The 15,170-nt window shown below is 44.3% G+C and overlaps 1 protein-coding gene across 1 annotated transcript in view; it reads right to left on the bottom strand.

Annotated features, from left to right (window-relative positions):
- The window catches only part of FOXN1 (forkhead box N1), a 58,673-nt gene that overhangs the window by 15,748 nt on the left and 27,755 nt on the right, over positions 1-15,170 (bottom strand). The window contains exons 3-5 of the mRNA XM_075263576.1: positions 14,369-14,517; positions 10,344-10,793; positions 7,190-7,315 (exon numbers count right to left, since the gene is read on the bottom strand). Of these exons, the coding sequence (XP_075119677.1) occupies positions 7,190-7,315; positions 10,344-10,793; positions 14,369-14,517 (725 nt within the window). The remainder of the gene's footprint in view (positions 1-7,189; positions 7,316-10,343; positions 10,794-14,368; positions 14,518-15,170) is intronic.

The following is a 15,170-nucleotide window of genomic DNA, read 5'->3' as shown; positions in this document are numbered from 1 at the left end:
AGGAGATTGCGTTGCAGATTCTATGATGAAATCATGAACAAAGTAACGCAGTATGTTATCTTGTTGGGGACATTAGTGCCCTTACTCAGTTAATATCTCTATATATTGGTGCCACATCACAGTATAATGCTCCCTAGTTTCCTCCATATATTAATTAATTATTGGTGCCCAAGGAAAATGTTTGTTCTCGTACCGTGTTAGCCAGTGGGTAGGAAATATAAAAAAAAAAAAAACAAAAAAAAAAACAAACTTGATAGCTTTTAGTAGTTGATACTTTTTTAATGGCTAACTAATAATGATTAGAGATGAGCGAGTAGTGTTCGATCGAGTAGGTGTTCGATCGAATATTACAGTATTCGAAATACTCGTACTCGATCGAACACTGCTAGCTGTTCGAAGTTTAAGGTTCGATGCAGAACCAGCGTTGATTGGCAGAATGCTATACATTCTGCCAATCAACGCTGGTTCTTCTCTTACCTTTAGAAGTCTTCTCCGTGCAGCGTCCCTGCGGCGTCTTCCGGCTGGAATTCACTCTGCCTAGGCATCTGGCCTAGGCAGAGCCGACTGCGCATGCGCGGGCATGCCCTCGCATGCGCAGTCGGCTCTGTTCAGGCGTCGGGCCGGGCAGAGCCGACTGCGCATGTCCGCGCATGACCGCACATGCGCAGTCGGCTCTGCATAGGCTCCGATGTCTGGCAGAGTGAATTCCAGCCGGAAGAAGACGTGGGGACGCTGCACCGGGAGAAGACTTCAAGGAGAATCCAGCCCGACCGTCACTCGTGGACTTGGTAAGTATAATTTTATCGAATTTTGCGTACCCCTGAAACGAGCATTTCCCCCCATAGACTATAATGGGGTTCGAAATCTGTTCGAACAGTCGAACAGTGTGTGGTTGTTCGAATCGGATTTCGAACCTCGGACATTTTAGTGTTCGGTCATCTCTAATAATGATGACAGATTACAACGTTTCGGAACTCTCGGCTCCTTTCTTGAGTAAATTTAAAAACCATTTCTGAAGGAGGCATATTTATGTACAAAAGGACACATAGGGATAAAATTCCAGGAGGAAGGGGGGGGGGTAGAGGGTTATAAGTTATTGGTAGAAACAATGTAAACAATTCCAGGTTCTTATCAGTTCTCAGGTCAGTGATTTCTGTAAGATGCCATAACAAAGGATTATGTAGATAATCTTGTTTCCCTTAGTCCTAACAGCGGCACAATGTGGGTATTTCGTGCCCCTGTGTGCTGGTAGGACAGGCGGAATTTTAATTAGCCATGTATTAATTTCACATGGCTTGTTCCCTTTAAGAGGGCACAGATACCTCCCCCCTGTGCGTAAATAACAAGTAATAATACATACATTCCAAAATAAACAACAATAGGGGGGGAATCCTTGTGCCGCTGTTAGGACTAAGGGAAACAAGATTATCTACATAATCCTTTGTTCCCTGTCGTCCCTACCAGCGGCACAATGTGGGGAAATAGCAAGTAATCCCCATAAGGGTGGGAGATTAAACACAAGCAGAATGTAATACAGTACGCCCGAAGGCAGTAGCTTCTGAGCCATACCGATCAAGTCGGTAGTGCTTCACAAAGGTCAATTCTGAAGACCAGGATGCTGCTGCACAAATCTGGTCCAAGGTGAGAGCCTTGACCTCTGCCCAAGAGGTCGATACTGCCCGCGTCGAATGGGCCCTTAGGACGGTCGGCGGAGGTAAGTTCTGACTCACAAACGCCAACTTGATTGCTTCCTTCACCCAGCGAGAGATGGTGGCCTTAGAAGCCTTGCGGCCTTTATGGCCCCCTACATAATTTATTAACAAGTTCTCAGATCTACTGAAAGCGCGTGTGCGCTGAAGGTAAATCTGCAGGTTCCGGACTAAATCTAGGGTATGCCACTTCTCCTCCTCAGGGGAAGTGGGCACGGGAAAAAAGGTTGGCAAGCAAATGAGCTGACTCACATTCGCCCTAGAAGAAACTTTCGGCCTGAATCCTGGCAGAAATCTCAACTGAACACGGTCTTCAAAGAAGGCAATGTAAGGAGCTTCCGATGAGAGTGCTTGAAGCTCCCCTACTCTTTTTGCCGAGGTGATAGCGAGGAGAAAAGATACCTTATAGGTCAGCCACTTTAGATCCACCTCCTCCAGAGGTTCGAATGGAGCAACACAAAGTGCCGTTAGGACCTTGCTGAGGTCCCATTGGTGGACAGGAGCAGAAACTGCTGGTCTCAGCCTAGTTGCCCCTTTGATAAAGGTGCTCACTAAAGGATCCTGAGACAACCGCCTCCCCAGATAGGCGGACAAAGCGGCTACATGTACCTTCAGGGTAGAAGCTGCAAGCCCTCTGTCTAGGCCGTCCTGAAGGAAATCCAGGATCGCCCTCACAGGGGGATCGGAGGAGTCCACTTCGTGTTCCGTGCACCAGGCCTGGAAAATATTACCGATCCTACGGTAATTCTTATTGGTCGAGGTGGCTCTGGCGCTGGCTAAAGTCCTTAGGACGCCTTGAGACAGTCCTCTATTCCTTAATAGGGACTGGTCAACCTCCAGGCTGTCAGATTGAATCTCCTCAGATCGTGGTGTCTCAGCTCTCCTTGTGTCACCAGATCTGGGAGGGGGGGAAGCCTCCAATACCTGCCTTGACTCATCCACATGAGCTGGGCAAACCAAGTCCTTTTCGGCCAGAACGGGATTATGGCAATTCCCGAGACTTGGTCCTGTCTGATTTTCATCAATACCTTGGGTATGATGGAAACTGGAGGGAAAATGTATATCAGCCTGAACCTCCATGGGATGGACAGGGCATCCACTGCCAAGGCATTGTCCTCCTGGTACAGAGAGCAGAAGGTTTCCACCTTGGCGTTGAGTCGGGTTGCCATGAGGTCGACATCCGGAAGGCCCCATGTTTGGACAATCTGATGGAATATGTCTTGATTGAGAGACCATTCTCCTGATACAGGGATACCCCGACTCAACTGATCCGCTACTATGTTCAGGGAGCCCTTGATGTGAACAGCGGATAGGTGGGTCAGATTCTTCTCTGCCCACGTGAAGATCAAGTTCGCCTCTCTCAGTAGGGCTGGAACCCTGGTGCCGCCCTGTTTGTTCAAGTATATTACCGTCGTCATATTGTCTGACCGGACCTTGACTGCCTTCCCTTCGAGAAAGGGGGCGAAGTACTTCAGCGCCAGATACACTGCTTTTAGCTCCTTCAGGTTGGAGGTTCCTACCTCTGGATTCCTCCACAGACCCTGGACAGTCCTGCCGTCCAGGTGGGCTCCCCATCCCGAATGGGACGCATCTGTTGTCAACAGGGTCCAACGAGGTTGAACCGAGGACCTTCCGTCTTTCAGGTGTCTCCACCATCTGAGGGAAAGACGGGTACCGGGAGAAAGGCAGATCTTCCTGAGCAGTCCCCGTGGAGATCCGTTCCAGGCTCTCAACACTTCCATCTGAAGGGGACGCAAGTGCCATAAAGCCCAAGGGACCGCCTTGGCTGAAGAAGACATCAGGCCTAGGACCCGCATGGCGGTGCGAATGGTGATCCATCGGGACCTGAGGAGGCCCCGAACCGAAGCTTCTATTTTTGCTCGCCTTGGACGAGATAGGAAAATCTGCATGCTCTGGGAATCCAGAACAAACCCTAAGAATTCCTTCCGGGTGGATGGCACTATTTCTGACTTCTCCCAATTGATCAGCCAACCTAACTCCTGGAGGAAGGCGATGGCTATCTGGAGGTGGTGATGGAGAATTGAAGTAGACTGAGCTTTTATAAGCCAGTCGTCGAGGTAGGGAACCACGAAGAGGCCTTGAAGTCTGAGACCGGCGGCAATTGGTGCGACCATCTTGGTGAATACATACGGAGCTGACGATATGCCGAATGGCAGAGCAGTGAACTGTAGGTGCTCTCTGTGACCAGCCATAAGAACGGCTATACATAGATATTTCCTGTGTGGCGGGAAGATGGGGATATGTAAGTAGGCATCCTTCAGGTCCAGGGTGACCATGACCTCGTTGCGCAATAGGAAACTGGTTACTGAGTCTATGGACTCCATCCTGAAAGGTTTTATCTTTATGAAGAGGTTGAGGAACCGAAGATCTATAATCATCCGCCACCCTCCTGTGGACTTTGGAACCAAGAACACGGGTGAATAAACTCCTTGACCCACTTCGGGAGGAGGGACCCTTTCCAGGGCCCCCTTTAAGAGATATTCTGCGACGGAAGCCTCCAGGCAGTCTTGTTGTAGGGCTGGTAAGACCCGCGTAGTGATGAAACGATCCACCGGAGGATGGGAGAACTCTATTGCGTATCCTCGCTGAACAACTTGAAAGACCCATGGGTCCAGAATGCGAAGATGCCATGCCACAAGGAAATTCGAAAGGCGCCCTCCTACGGGAGAGCTGGTCACAGAGAGCGGCGTCTCCTCAAAACCCCTTCTTCTTAGGGTCCTCCTTGGGGATCCCGCGACCCGCCCCTTTCGGACGGTATCTGGGGCGTCTCTGGCTTCCTTGTTGAGGCCTGTATTGAGACGTGGAGCCTCGACCCCTAGAAGGGGGAGGCCTTCCTCCTCTGGTTGCTTGTGGTAGTGATCTCCCTCTACCATCAGCCAATCCCTCCATCAGATCGTCCAGCCCTTGGCCGAAAACCTTCCCAGGTTGAAAGGGGAGGGAACACAAAGAAAACTTGGAGGCGACATCAGCCCGCCAAGGTTTGAGCCACAAGGGCCTCCTGGCGGCGGTATTGAGGGCCATGGCCTTGGAAGCCAGCTTCACCTGCTGTCTTGCCGATTCTCTCAGGAAATCCGTAGCGAGACGGATCTCCCCCATGGATGCCAGGATGTCGTCCCTGTTAACCCCGGAGTCGATATCCCGTTCCAGGCGGTCCAGCCGGGCTTGAAGCTTATCAGCTACTTCCGTTGAGGCGATGCCCACCGTCACCTGGGCTGAAGCAGACGAATACGCCTTCTTGAGCGTTGAATCCACTCTTCTATCAAGCAAATCCTGAAGATTTGACCCGTCATCGATGGGCACGACAGTGCGACGGGAAAGCTTAGAGATGGCTAAATCCACCTTGGGTGGTGGACCCCAGCGATCCAGCTGGGAGGGATCAATCGGATACACTGCTTTGAAAGCTCTGGTGGTGACGTAAGCCTTCTCCGGCTGCTTCCATTCTTGTTCCATTAGGCTGGCCATGGAGGCGTCCACTTGGAAAACCCTCCGCTTCCCAGAGGTGGACGCAGAGGCTTCCCCCTCGCCAACCTGGTCCCACGACCGGATGGCCTTCAGCAGTTTATTAGTCTTTTCCCGATGGAAAATTGGTCTGCTGGTACAGGAGGACTGATCGTTCGATGATATGGACACCTCCTCCACCTGGAGGCGCTCCAGGGAGGGCAGTGAAGCAGAACGCCTTTCCACGCGCTGCTTCTTGGTGAGCTGAGCCAGTGAAGTACGGATATCCTTTAAAGAATCATCCTGCAAAAAACACAAGGATACTTAGAAGCCGGAGGGGACCCTTCCCCTCTTTGCGGCAACCGTACTCACCATGTACTCCTTGACCCATGCTACCATATCACTGGTAACGGGTTCCTCCCGCAGAGGTCCCCTGCATTGCTGGCAGCGTGACCAGTCATAGCCTAAAGGCAAAACAATGACATTCAGGATACTCCCACCATTGGGAGAATTAGCAGACGAAAAAACCGCACCTACCATCAGGTAGTGGAACGTCACAATCAATGCAAGCCAGGTGTCTCCTTTTAGAAGACTTCTTCCGTCTTACTTGATCCCCGGGAGGGGTAGAAGAGGAAGACATGACAAATAGAAGCTAGCTTTCAGCGATACCTAAGCATGGAATATGAAACATCAGAGGAGTACATTCAAGGAACCATATGAGGAGACTCACCCAGCTTCTGCAGACCACTTACCAACCTTCAGCAGAGTTTGCAGTAGAATAAATGCAGTTTGAAGCGGTAACCACAAGCCACAGCGCAGAAACCAGCTAGGGATTAGACTAGCAGGCAATGAGGGATGCAACCTGCCCCCTTTTTACAGCCCCATATCCGGAAGGGGCGTGGCCTTAGTCAAAAGCTCCGTTCCTTTGCCCTTCATAACACTCCTAGCCCTTCAAGTCACGCTCCCCCCTTGAGCAAACTACATTGGCACGTACCTTAATCTCCTGAGGACCTCCAGTGTCCAACGCTGTTGTTCGCGTGGTCCCGGAGCGGCGAATGCCGAAAAACCGGAAGTTGCCGGTGTTACACTTCTAAACGACCGGCCGGAACCCTCCTACGCAGAGGAAAGGTTCCGCGAAAACCGGAAGTTCCCCTCATGGAGCCGCGCGAACACGCCGGCTGGCTGCGCGCGGCTCCGAAGCCCAGCAGGACTGGATGCCGGGGAACAGGAGGTAGGATTGCGTGAGGGAGGTGGGCAAAATAGGTAACTTTAATCTTACCTATTCTCTTTGCAGGACCGACAGAAGTCCAAAGGGGCAGAGTGCATCATTGAAGACACCTGAACAGGTCTGAGCAGGTAAGTACCTGAAACTTCTTCTTACTCTTTCTCTTTAGGAGGACACAGAGTCCTCCCCACCTGTCCGATCCTTTACACAGGACAGAAAAAAACGCACAGGGGGGAGGTATCTGTGCCCTCTTAAAGGGAACAAGCCATGTGAAATTAATACATGGCTAATTAAAATTCCGCCTGTCCTACCAGCACACAGGGGCACGAAATACCCACATTGTGCCGCTGGTAGGGACGACAGGGAAACCCATGTGACAGATTTAACCCCTTCTCCAGTGTTTGAAGCAGGGTCATAAGTGTATACTCATAAATCCATCGCTCTTTCCTTGATTTAGAATTCCCTCTTAAAACCAAAATTTTCATGTGATCAGTGATATTATGATCCTCATTGCAGAAATGTTTTGACACGGGAAGGTCCATTCTTTGTTCTCTAATTGGATGGCGATGTGAATTCATACACACAGTATAATGCTCCTTAGTACCCTCCCCACACACTGTATATTTTTGCATTACTGAACCGCACACAGTATAATGTTCTTGAGTCCCCCCCATAAAGAATTGACACTAACAGTGGTCAGGAGAAATATAACACTACCATATAATACTACATTATACCAACTCTACTAGTTTTTATTTTACTTGAAAAATCAAGTGGGTTTACATGTGGGATTTACCTGCGGAAATGTCTGTGGGGCGCAGTAGATCTGCTGGGTTTGGGATTGGGACCAGTACATCCGCTGCTCCTTTTCTTGCTGTCTTATAAGTAAAGATGGTGGTTTCAGCTTCACTTCTGATCCCAGCTACAAAGAGAATGGCACATGTATTATTGTAAGCTTATGTATAGATTGTTTATGTCTCCACAGTCTATTTTTATGCAACAACTGCAAAGACAGCAATATTAATGGCTGCATCAACAATAAGGCAGCATGTACAGTTGTGCGTGTTTTACCGGTTCTTTAACCCTGGACTCCTGTATAATTATAATATGAGCATGCTATGTACAGTACACAATGCAGACAGCACATGCAAGAACATTCCAAAAAAAAGGACAATGACCATGCCATACTCGTCCCTTTAAGGACCAATGAGCAAATAGAGGCAGTCGAGGGTAGTATACCTCGGTTATATAGAATACAATGGACCATGGCACAATTGTATTACCAATCTCCACCATATGGATCTGTAATAGGGCTGGGCGTATGAGACCTATAAGGATTGTCCAGGAATCGAAAAAACACATGACGGATATCTGTCAAAACCAGCACCAGATTAGTCTATCAGTTGCATATTGATCTGCAATATAGGGTCCTTAAAGGGACAGTCTAGGATTAGAAAAATATGGGTCTTTCTTCCAAAAACAGTGGTAGCATGTGGTATTACATCTCAGCTCCATTCGCTTCAGAAGAACTGAACTGTGATACCAGACACACATGGACAGCTGTGGCATTGTTTTTGTAAGATATCAGCCATGTTTTTCTAACCCAGGTAAGATTTCTGCAATGTGTGGATGGAATTAACCAGAATCTCATCCACTTTGTAAGAAATGCAAAAGACGCTGTGTGTTCACAATTTTTGGCACTGGCCTTAATGTCAAAGCAGCTGAACTGCAATATCGGAGAAAATCCACAGTTTTGGTCTGTTTTTTGTAGAAGCAGCCATATTGTCTAATCTTGTACAACTTCATATGAATGTTGGGGCTTATTGATCCTTCAAGGATTTGTCTGGTTGTAGCTAATAAATGTTATTGTTTGTATTGTGAAATGTTACACAATTTTCCAGTATACTTTCTATATCAGTTCATCACAGTTTTCTAGATCTCTGCTTTCTGTAACTTCCAGTAGATAAAAATCGGTCCATAGTCATGTAATTGACAGTCCACAATTATATTATGGACACACAACTGAACAAGCCATGCACCTGTGTGTCACAACCATGGACTGTATATCATATGACCATGGACTGTATATCCCATGACCAAGGACTGTATATCCCATGACCAAGGACTGTATATCACATGACCATGGACTGTATATCACATGACAATGAACTGTATATCACATGACCATGGACTGTATATCACATGACCAAGGACTGTATATCATATGACCATGGACTGTATATGACATGACCAAGGACTGTATATGACATGACCAAGGACTGTATATCACATGACCAAGGACTGTACATCACATGACCATGAACTGTATATCACATGACCATGGACTGTATATCACATGTCCATGGACTGTATATCACATAACCATGGATTGTACATCACATGACCATGGACTGTATATCACATGACCATGGACTGTATATCACATGACCATAGACTGTATATCCCATGACCATGGACTGTATATCACATAACCATGGATTGTACATCACATGACCATGGACTGTATATCACATGACCATGGACTGATTTTTACTCAATGAAAATAAGCAATGAATGGCTGCACGCAGAGATCTAGGAAACTGTGATGAATTGATACAGAAAGTATATTGGAAGATTGTACAACATTTCATTTTACAAACAATAGTATATATTTGCTGAAACAGGACAATCCTTTTAAACAATCATTTAGAATTGTGACCTGTTGTATTTACCTGACACGTACAGAGAAAAAAAAAATCTGTAGAAAATGAACCATCTGGATGTACAGATGTGTCCTTCATTTCTTCTTTCTTCTTGGCTGGACATTTCATAAGATGACTAGTGTTTTTAAAATAACATGATTTGGCAATATTCTCTCATGAGATTTCTATCCTTTATGTGTCTGTGTGTGGACACCTAGGGGTAGTTTTGGGAATTACAACCTGGGAAAAGTTTGGGTATATTATAAAATTGGTTTAATGAAAAATCGGCATCCTTAACAAAATTTGAGCTAAAATAAGGTTGGACGCATCTGTAACATCGAACAAATCACTACTATTATTTTTCAAGGTATTCCAGTTGCTGATCCAAAATACATTATAATTCTGCTCTTTGCACTTACAGGCCGTATGGCCCAGTGGTTTCCAATGGGATGTGCCATAGATTGATCTAGCATGCAGACAAGTTCATCACTAAATCTTCTTATTTTGTATATTTCCCTATGGTAAGCTGTATGTGGCTTATTTTAATGCTGTAGAAAATACTAGGACATTTCTTTGTATGTGTAAGTGAAAAACACAGAGAACATGCAGACCAATGGCACATGCAACGTTTGACAATTGTAAGAAAATACGAACAGGATAGGTATTTGGAATGGGAAAAGAACATGCCAGAAAGTGGGACGATGCAATTCCCAGCCGTGTAGAAGCCCTTCATACTTGCCCCAGAGAATGGCCAGACAATGACCAGAATCATAGTCTTTCTACCAGCAGAGTCCCAAGCCAGTGGTTACAAGACATTACATAGTTTATTTGAAGCCATATTTAGTGAGAACCACCTTGAAAAATAGTAAAGACGTAGAGATGAGATGTAATATTAGGTGACAGCGGAAGAAAAGACAGGTATAGAAAATCACCAAGCTCTGGTGAAATAACCCCTAAAGCAAACTAATATCGGTTTATATGGTAGTGTCATATAAAAGCTATCAGTCGAATGGTGTGTTTTAGGTGCCCTTGCTATCTTTCCTCATCTAGGATTCCAGCAATGCAATAAACTGGTTATTAAATTCCCTGTCCTCTAATTATAATGAAATGACTCTGCTCATCCTGTCCTAGTTTATACAGCGAAGCTCGAAAGTGAATTGCAAAACACAATGGACTGTCTATTGTGCCTACATGAGTGGAAGGTCTGAAGAAAGGGAAATGTAAGACATCTTTATAACATCATCTTACCATAATCTGTGAGCCTTCGTCATGACTGGTGCTGTACTGTATAGAATTGCACCAGGCCGTTTCCGTGGCTATATTGGGAATGTGTGTGGCAAATGAGTCATTATCGTCAGGACATGTGGGGCCACAGACACTTTCAAAGTTGTCTATTCCATCCATGCTTTTGAAAGGTTTCTCCCCAAGAGACAAAGAATGGAGAGTATCTGGGAAGACATCACTGAACTGCCTCTTGTAAGGATGGAACTGGTTTTTCTCTTTGATGAATTTACCAAAACTACTTTCTGTGGGGTCATCGCAGCTGTATCTTCTGTATTGTTCTGGAGATGCTTTTCCTGAAAATCTGACGGAAATGTGGTCTTGGGGTGACAAGGAAAGAGCAGGACTCATGGATGAATCTGAACTTTTTCTTTCAGTCTGGCTGTCAGAATCGAGTGTGTTTCCACCATAATTGTCCTAAAAAACCCAAAAAACAGAGTTGAGAGTTTATGAGGATGAGATTTTACATTGTATAAAGATTACTAATTTCACATATTAGGAGACTGACTGCAAAATATTCAATTTAGAAATAATACTATGATTATTAAAGGGGTTGTCTGACCCCTTGAATGAAGAATAGGTTACAGTGGTACAAACTAACAAAGGGGGGTAATACCTTACCAATCCCCTACCACTCTCATTCTGATACTTCCATGGCCCCCTGCTGATCTTTTCCCGTTCTGCTCCATGGATGAGGAATCAACATGACTGCAAATCAATGCAGCCAATCATTGGAGCAGGAGACTACAGGGGACCAGAGGAGTGTCAGCACCAAAAACACAGGGGAATTTTTGAGTGCCCTTAAAGCTTTTCCAAAATTTTATGGGGTTGGACAACCCCTTTGAAATAAAAAAAATACACATAGGAAAATGAAAAAAGTAAAAAAAAATAGAAATAAAAAAATTTATAAAAATAAATAAATATAAAATATAAAACAAACCCAACCAATAATTGTTTTGTAGGTTTTAGATTGGAAAATGTGTTGCCTGTAAGGGGAATTCTGGTATAACACAATCACATGCAGGAGAACAATAAATTCTTCAGATCAATACCTGTGTACATAGCCCTTAGCTGTCATGTAAGCCTCATAGTTTACCTGCCAGATATCTAATTTCACAACAATGCTATGTAAACATCCGTAAGAATGTATACAAGCAGCCGAACATGGAGAATGTCTAATGTATGAGATACGGCCAAGTACACTAATTTGCTATACATTGGCTCCAGTCCGTAGTAGATGATCTATAACTGATCTGCTTACATTATTCAAGCAACTACTGACTGGTTGACACTTGCTATTAAGTTTCCTCCCAGTCATTAATACTTGATACATTGTATATAACTGTGTTTGAACTCAATGCAATTTTATTTATAAATTGCTATATAAGTGCTTTTGGTTTATACCCCAGAGCGCTGCTGCTACATTCCTTAAATTGTAATCTGAGTTGTCTTATCTTTTATCAAGATCAAGATATTAAATGACAGTTATGTTATTATATCTCTGGGGTCATTATAAGATCACACTGGAAATATATAGCCGATTGATCCTACCAAGAAACCAAAAAACTATTCCTAGATGTGTGGGTCACCTTTCAGCCAACAGGTGCCTAAGGCAGTGTATGTACTGTAACCTTGAAATCACCTAAAATATGCATTCCATTTTATATAGACAGTTCTATATTTAATATACCCTGCCTAATTTAGGTATTTAGCCTCTGCTAGTGGTGTGCCTGTGGCAGATGTGTCTTAGAACTGTGTATATACTGCTCACTGGATAACACTTGCGTTATTTCATCCATTCTTTTGTTCCTTTGTGTGAGTGGAAGAAATATAGATTATTATTATCATGTAGACTGTACATGTCAACTATGGAAGCCAAATCACTTGGCCATGCTACAATTCAAAGCTTATAGGGATATTATCATTAAAACTGCATTTTTTCTCCCTAACACGTAGGAATTGCCTTAAAAGGGGCTATTCTTCTCCTACCTTTAGATGTCTTCTCCGCAGCACCGTTCCGTAGATATCCCAGTTTTCATCGGTATGCAAATTAGTTCTCTTGCAGCACTGGGGGCGGTCCTCAGTGCTCAAACAGCACTGGGGGCGTCCCCAATGCTGCATGAGAAATCTCCTTCAACGGCCTCTTCTTCATCTGGTACGCCCTATCCGTTACGTGTTCTTCAGATGGCTTCCTCTGGCTTTAAATGGGATGCATGCGCAGTAGACTCTGTCATGCCTGTGGCTCGTGTAAGCGGCCACAAGAAAATGGGTGCAGGCATGCGTCCTATTTAAAGCCAGAAGAAGCCATCCGAAGAACACGTCGTGGAGAGGGTGTTCCAGAGGAAGAAGAGGTCGTCGCTGGAGAGTTTTCTCTCGCGCTGGGGACTGCCCCCAGTGCTGCAAGGAAACTCATTTGCATACCAATGTAAAAGCGGAATATCTACCGAATGGTGACGCGGAGAAGTCTTCTAAAGGTAGGAGAAGAATAGCCTATTCCTATGTGTGCTTCCGGAGGGAAGCGCTACTACACTGGCGCGGGATTTGAAGACCAATAGGAAGCCGGCAGAAGAGACGGGACCAGAGGGTGTCGCTCCAAGAAGAAAGAAGAGGTAGGCGTGCCCGAGGATGACATAGCATCATACATCCCTGCCCATGGTGCACGTTCAGTAAGATTTGCATATATGTTTTTATGCATTTATTTAAGAACGGGACCGGTTTTAATATAACATTTACAGTGCCTGAATAGCCTTTTTAAAGGCTATTCAGGCATATGTGGGGCTCTATTAGCATAATTTTGCTGATAGAGCCCCTTTAATATGGATATTATCTTTACATCATTTCTGTAATATATAATAAATTACACTTTGCTTAAACTATATGATAACAATAGAAATGTATCGTCATGTTTGAATACTTATATCTAATGTTATTTAGGTAACGCCCCTCTGAAGACCGCCTATATCTAGAATAAGAAGCGAAGGTGAGGGCTTGGAACTTTTATTATCATGCATTTATATCAATGATCCGGTATAGATCTACCACAGTACTATATATAGGATTACCATTGGCAATATGAACCCAGGATGGCATAGCGTCACCTATGCTTTCTATAGGACTACAAATATTTATGTCTGTACATTTTCTACTTGCTCCTATAGATTCTCTATTGATACTTTTGGGATTCCCCTAAAGGCAAAACATCATCAGCCAGTAGTAACTGTGACTAAATCCAATTCCGATTCTATGTAAAGACTGGTGCTTTCCAAATAATCTTCCTAAACTGGTTGCCTCATATTTACCAACTGAGTCTGATAACTCGCTGTAGTGTAATATCTTATCACAGTACACAACAACAACCATTAACTAATGGTAACTGGGCCATAGACCTCAGGGGGACATTTTACATAACTTTCTATGCGGCAGTGGATTTTCCATGTAACTGGAGCTGATACATCAGCCCCTTTTACAGGAGGACTGCAGCATACTAAAATGCGCTACAGAACTGATGTGGGTACTCTAGGACCCAGCAGCACCTGGTAGATTATGTGACTATTGGGCTGGAGAGAAGACATGGTGGCTACCAATGCTGTATACATGATAGTGCTTATTGAGGGATATATATATATATGTCCTTGCAGAGTTATATACAGAAAACCCAGACCATATACGGCTTCTGACGGTCACATTAGCTGATCGACACAGGGTCCTGGTGTCGGACTCTAACCGATCTGATACTGATGACCTATTTTGTGGATAGGTTATCAGTATCCATTATCCTGGGTAACCCCTTTAAGAGCTGCTTTGTAAAGCATGGAAGCCACAACCTGTGTTTGTTTTGGGATAAGAGGCAGATTTTCATGCATCTAAGGAACTACATGAGATATCCAATGCAGCTAAGACAGAGTTACCTATCTAGGGGTTACCAAATAACAATTTTTACTAAGTAAATTTATTAAGTAAAGAGCCACACTCCTGATTTCGTTTCTACTTACCAAGGGCAAACAAGATGTCATTGAACCTGCTTGATCCTGAATGACCTCATCAGTTTGGTTTATGGGAGAACATTCACCATCTAGAGATCCAGATGTAAAAGTCATACTTGGCTGATCTTGCATGATTAAATTCTGATTGGATATAAAACCTGCAAAGAGAACAAGAGGTTAAATACAAAGTAATATATCATTAATACCTATTAACTATCCTGACAGTATAATGCCAATAACATATGAGATGTCATAAGATCTTCCTAATTTACACCAATACATCCTTTGCTGCATAACTAAGAGTTAATATTCAATTAGCTTAAAGAGGATCCGTCACCAAGTACAAAATACTAAATATCGTACAGCATTTAATGCGGTCTGTGCTCCTGATCAATATGGTGCCTTTAGTTTTAAAATCCATCCGCCCATTCAAAAGATATGGCCCCTGCAAGGTTATACATAAAGGAAGCTGAACCCAGTAAACAAATGCAGGAGATACCAGGACCTCCCAGAGACGCCAGACATCACTCAAAACACAGCTAAAGGTATATGGGTGCATTTATTAACCCATTAATAGCACTAACAGACATTTTTTCAAAAACATTTTTTGCCTAGAGAACCCCTTTAACTTTTATTCTCCAAATGCATAGTAACTGCCTACTCTGTGAATAAAAGATAATTCACGTATGACTTTCCAGAGACCATGTCTTTTGAATGGTTGCACAAAAATAAATAAATGAATAAATAAATTAAAAAATTGAAAAAATAATTGATCAGGGGCACTGAGGTAATCAAATAGGGTATGTCCTAT

This window comes from Leptodactylus fuscus, chromosome 2, assembly GCF_031893055.1.
Source record: "Leptodactylus fuscus isolate aLepFus1 chromosome 2, aLepFus1.hap2, whole genome shotgun sequence".
In the NCBI taxonomy this organism is placed as follows: Eukaryota; Metazoa; Chordata; class Amphibia; order Anura; family Leptodactylidae; genus Leptodactylus; species Leptodactylus fuscus.
This window is presented reverse-complemented; position numbering and strand designations above follow the sequence as displayed.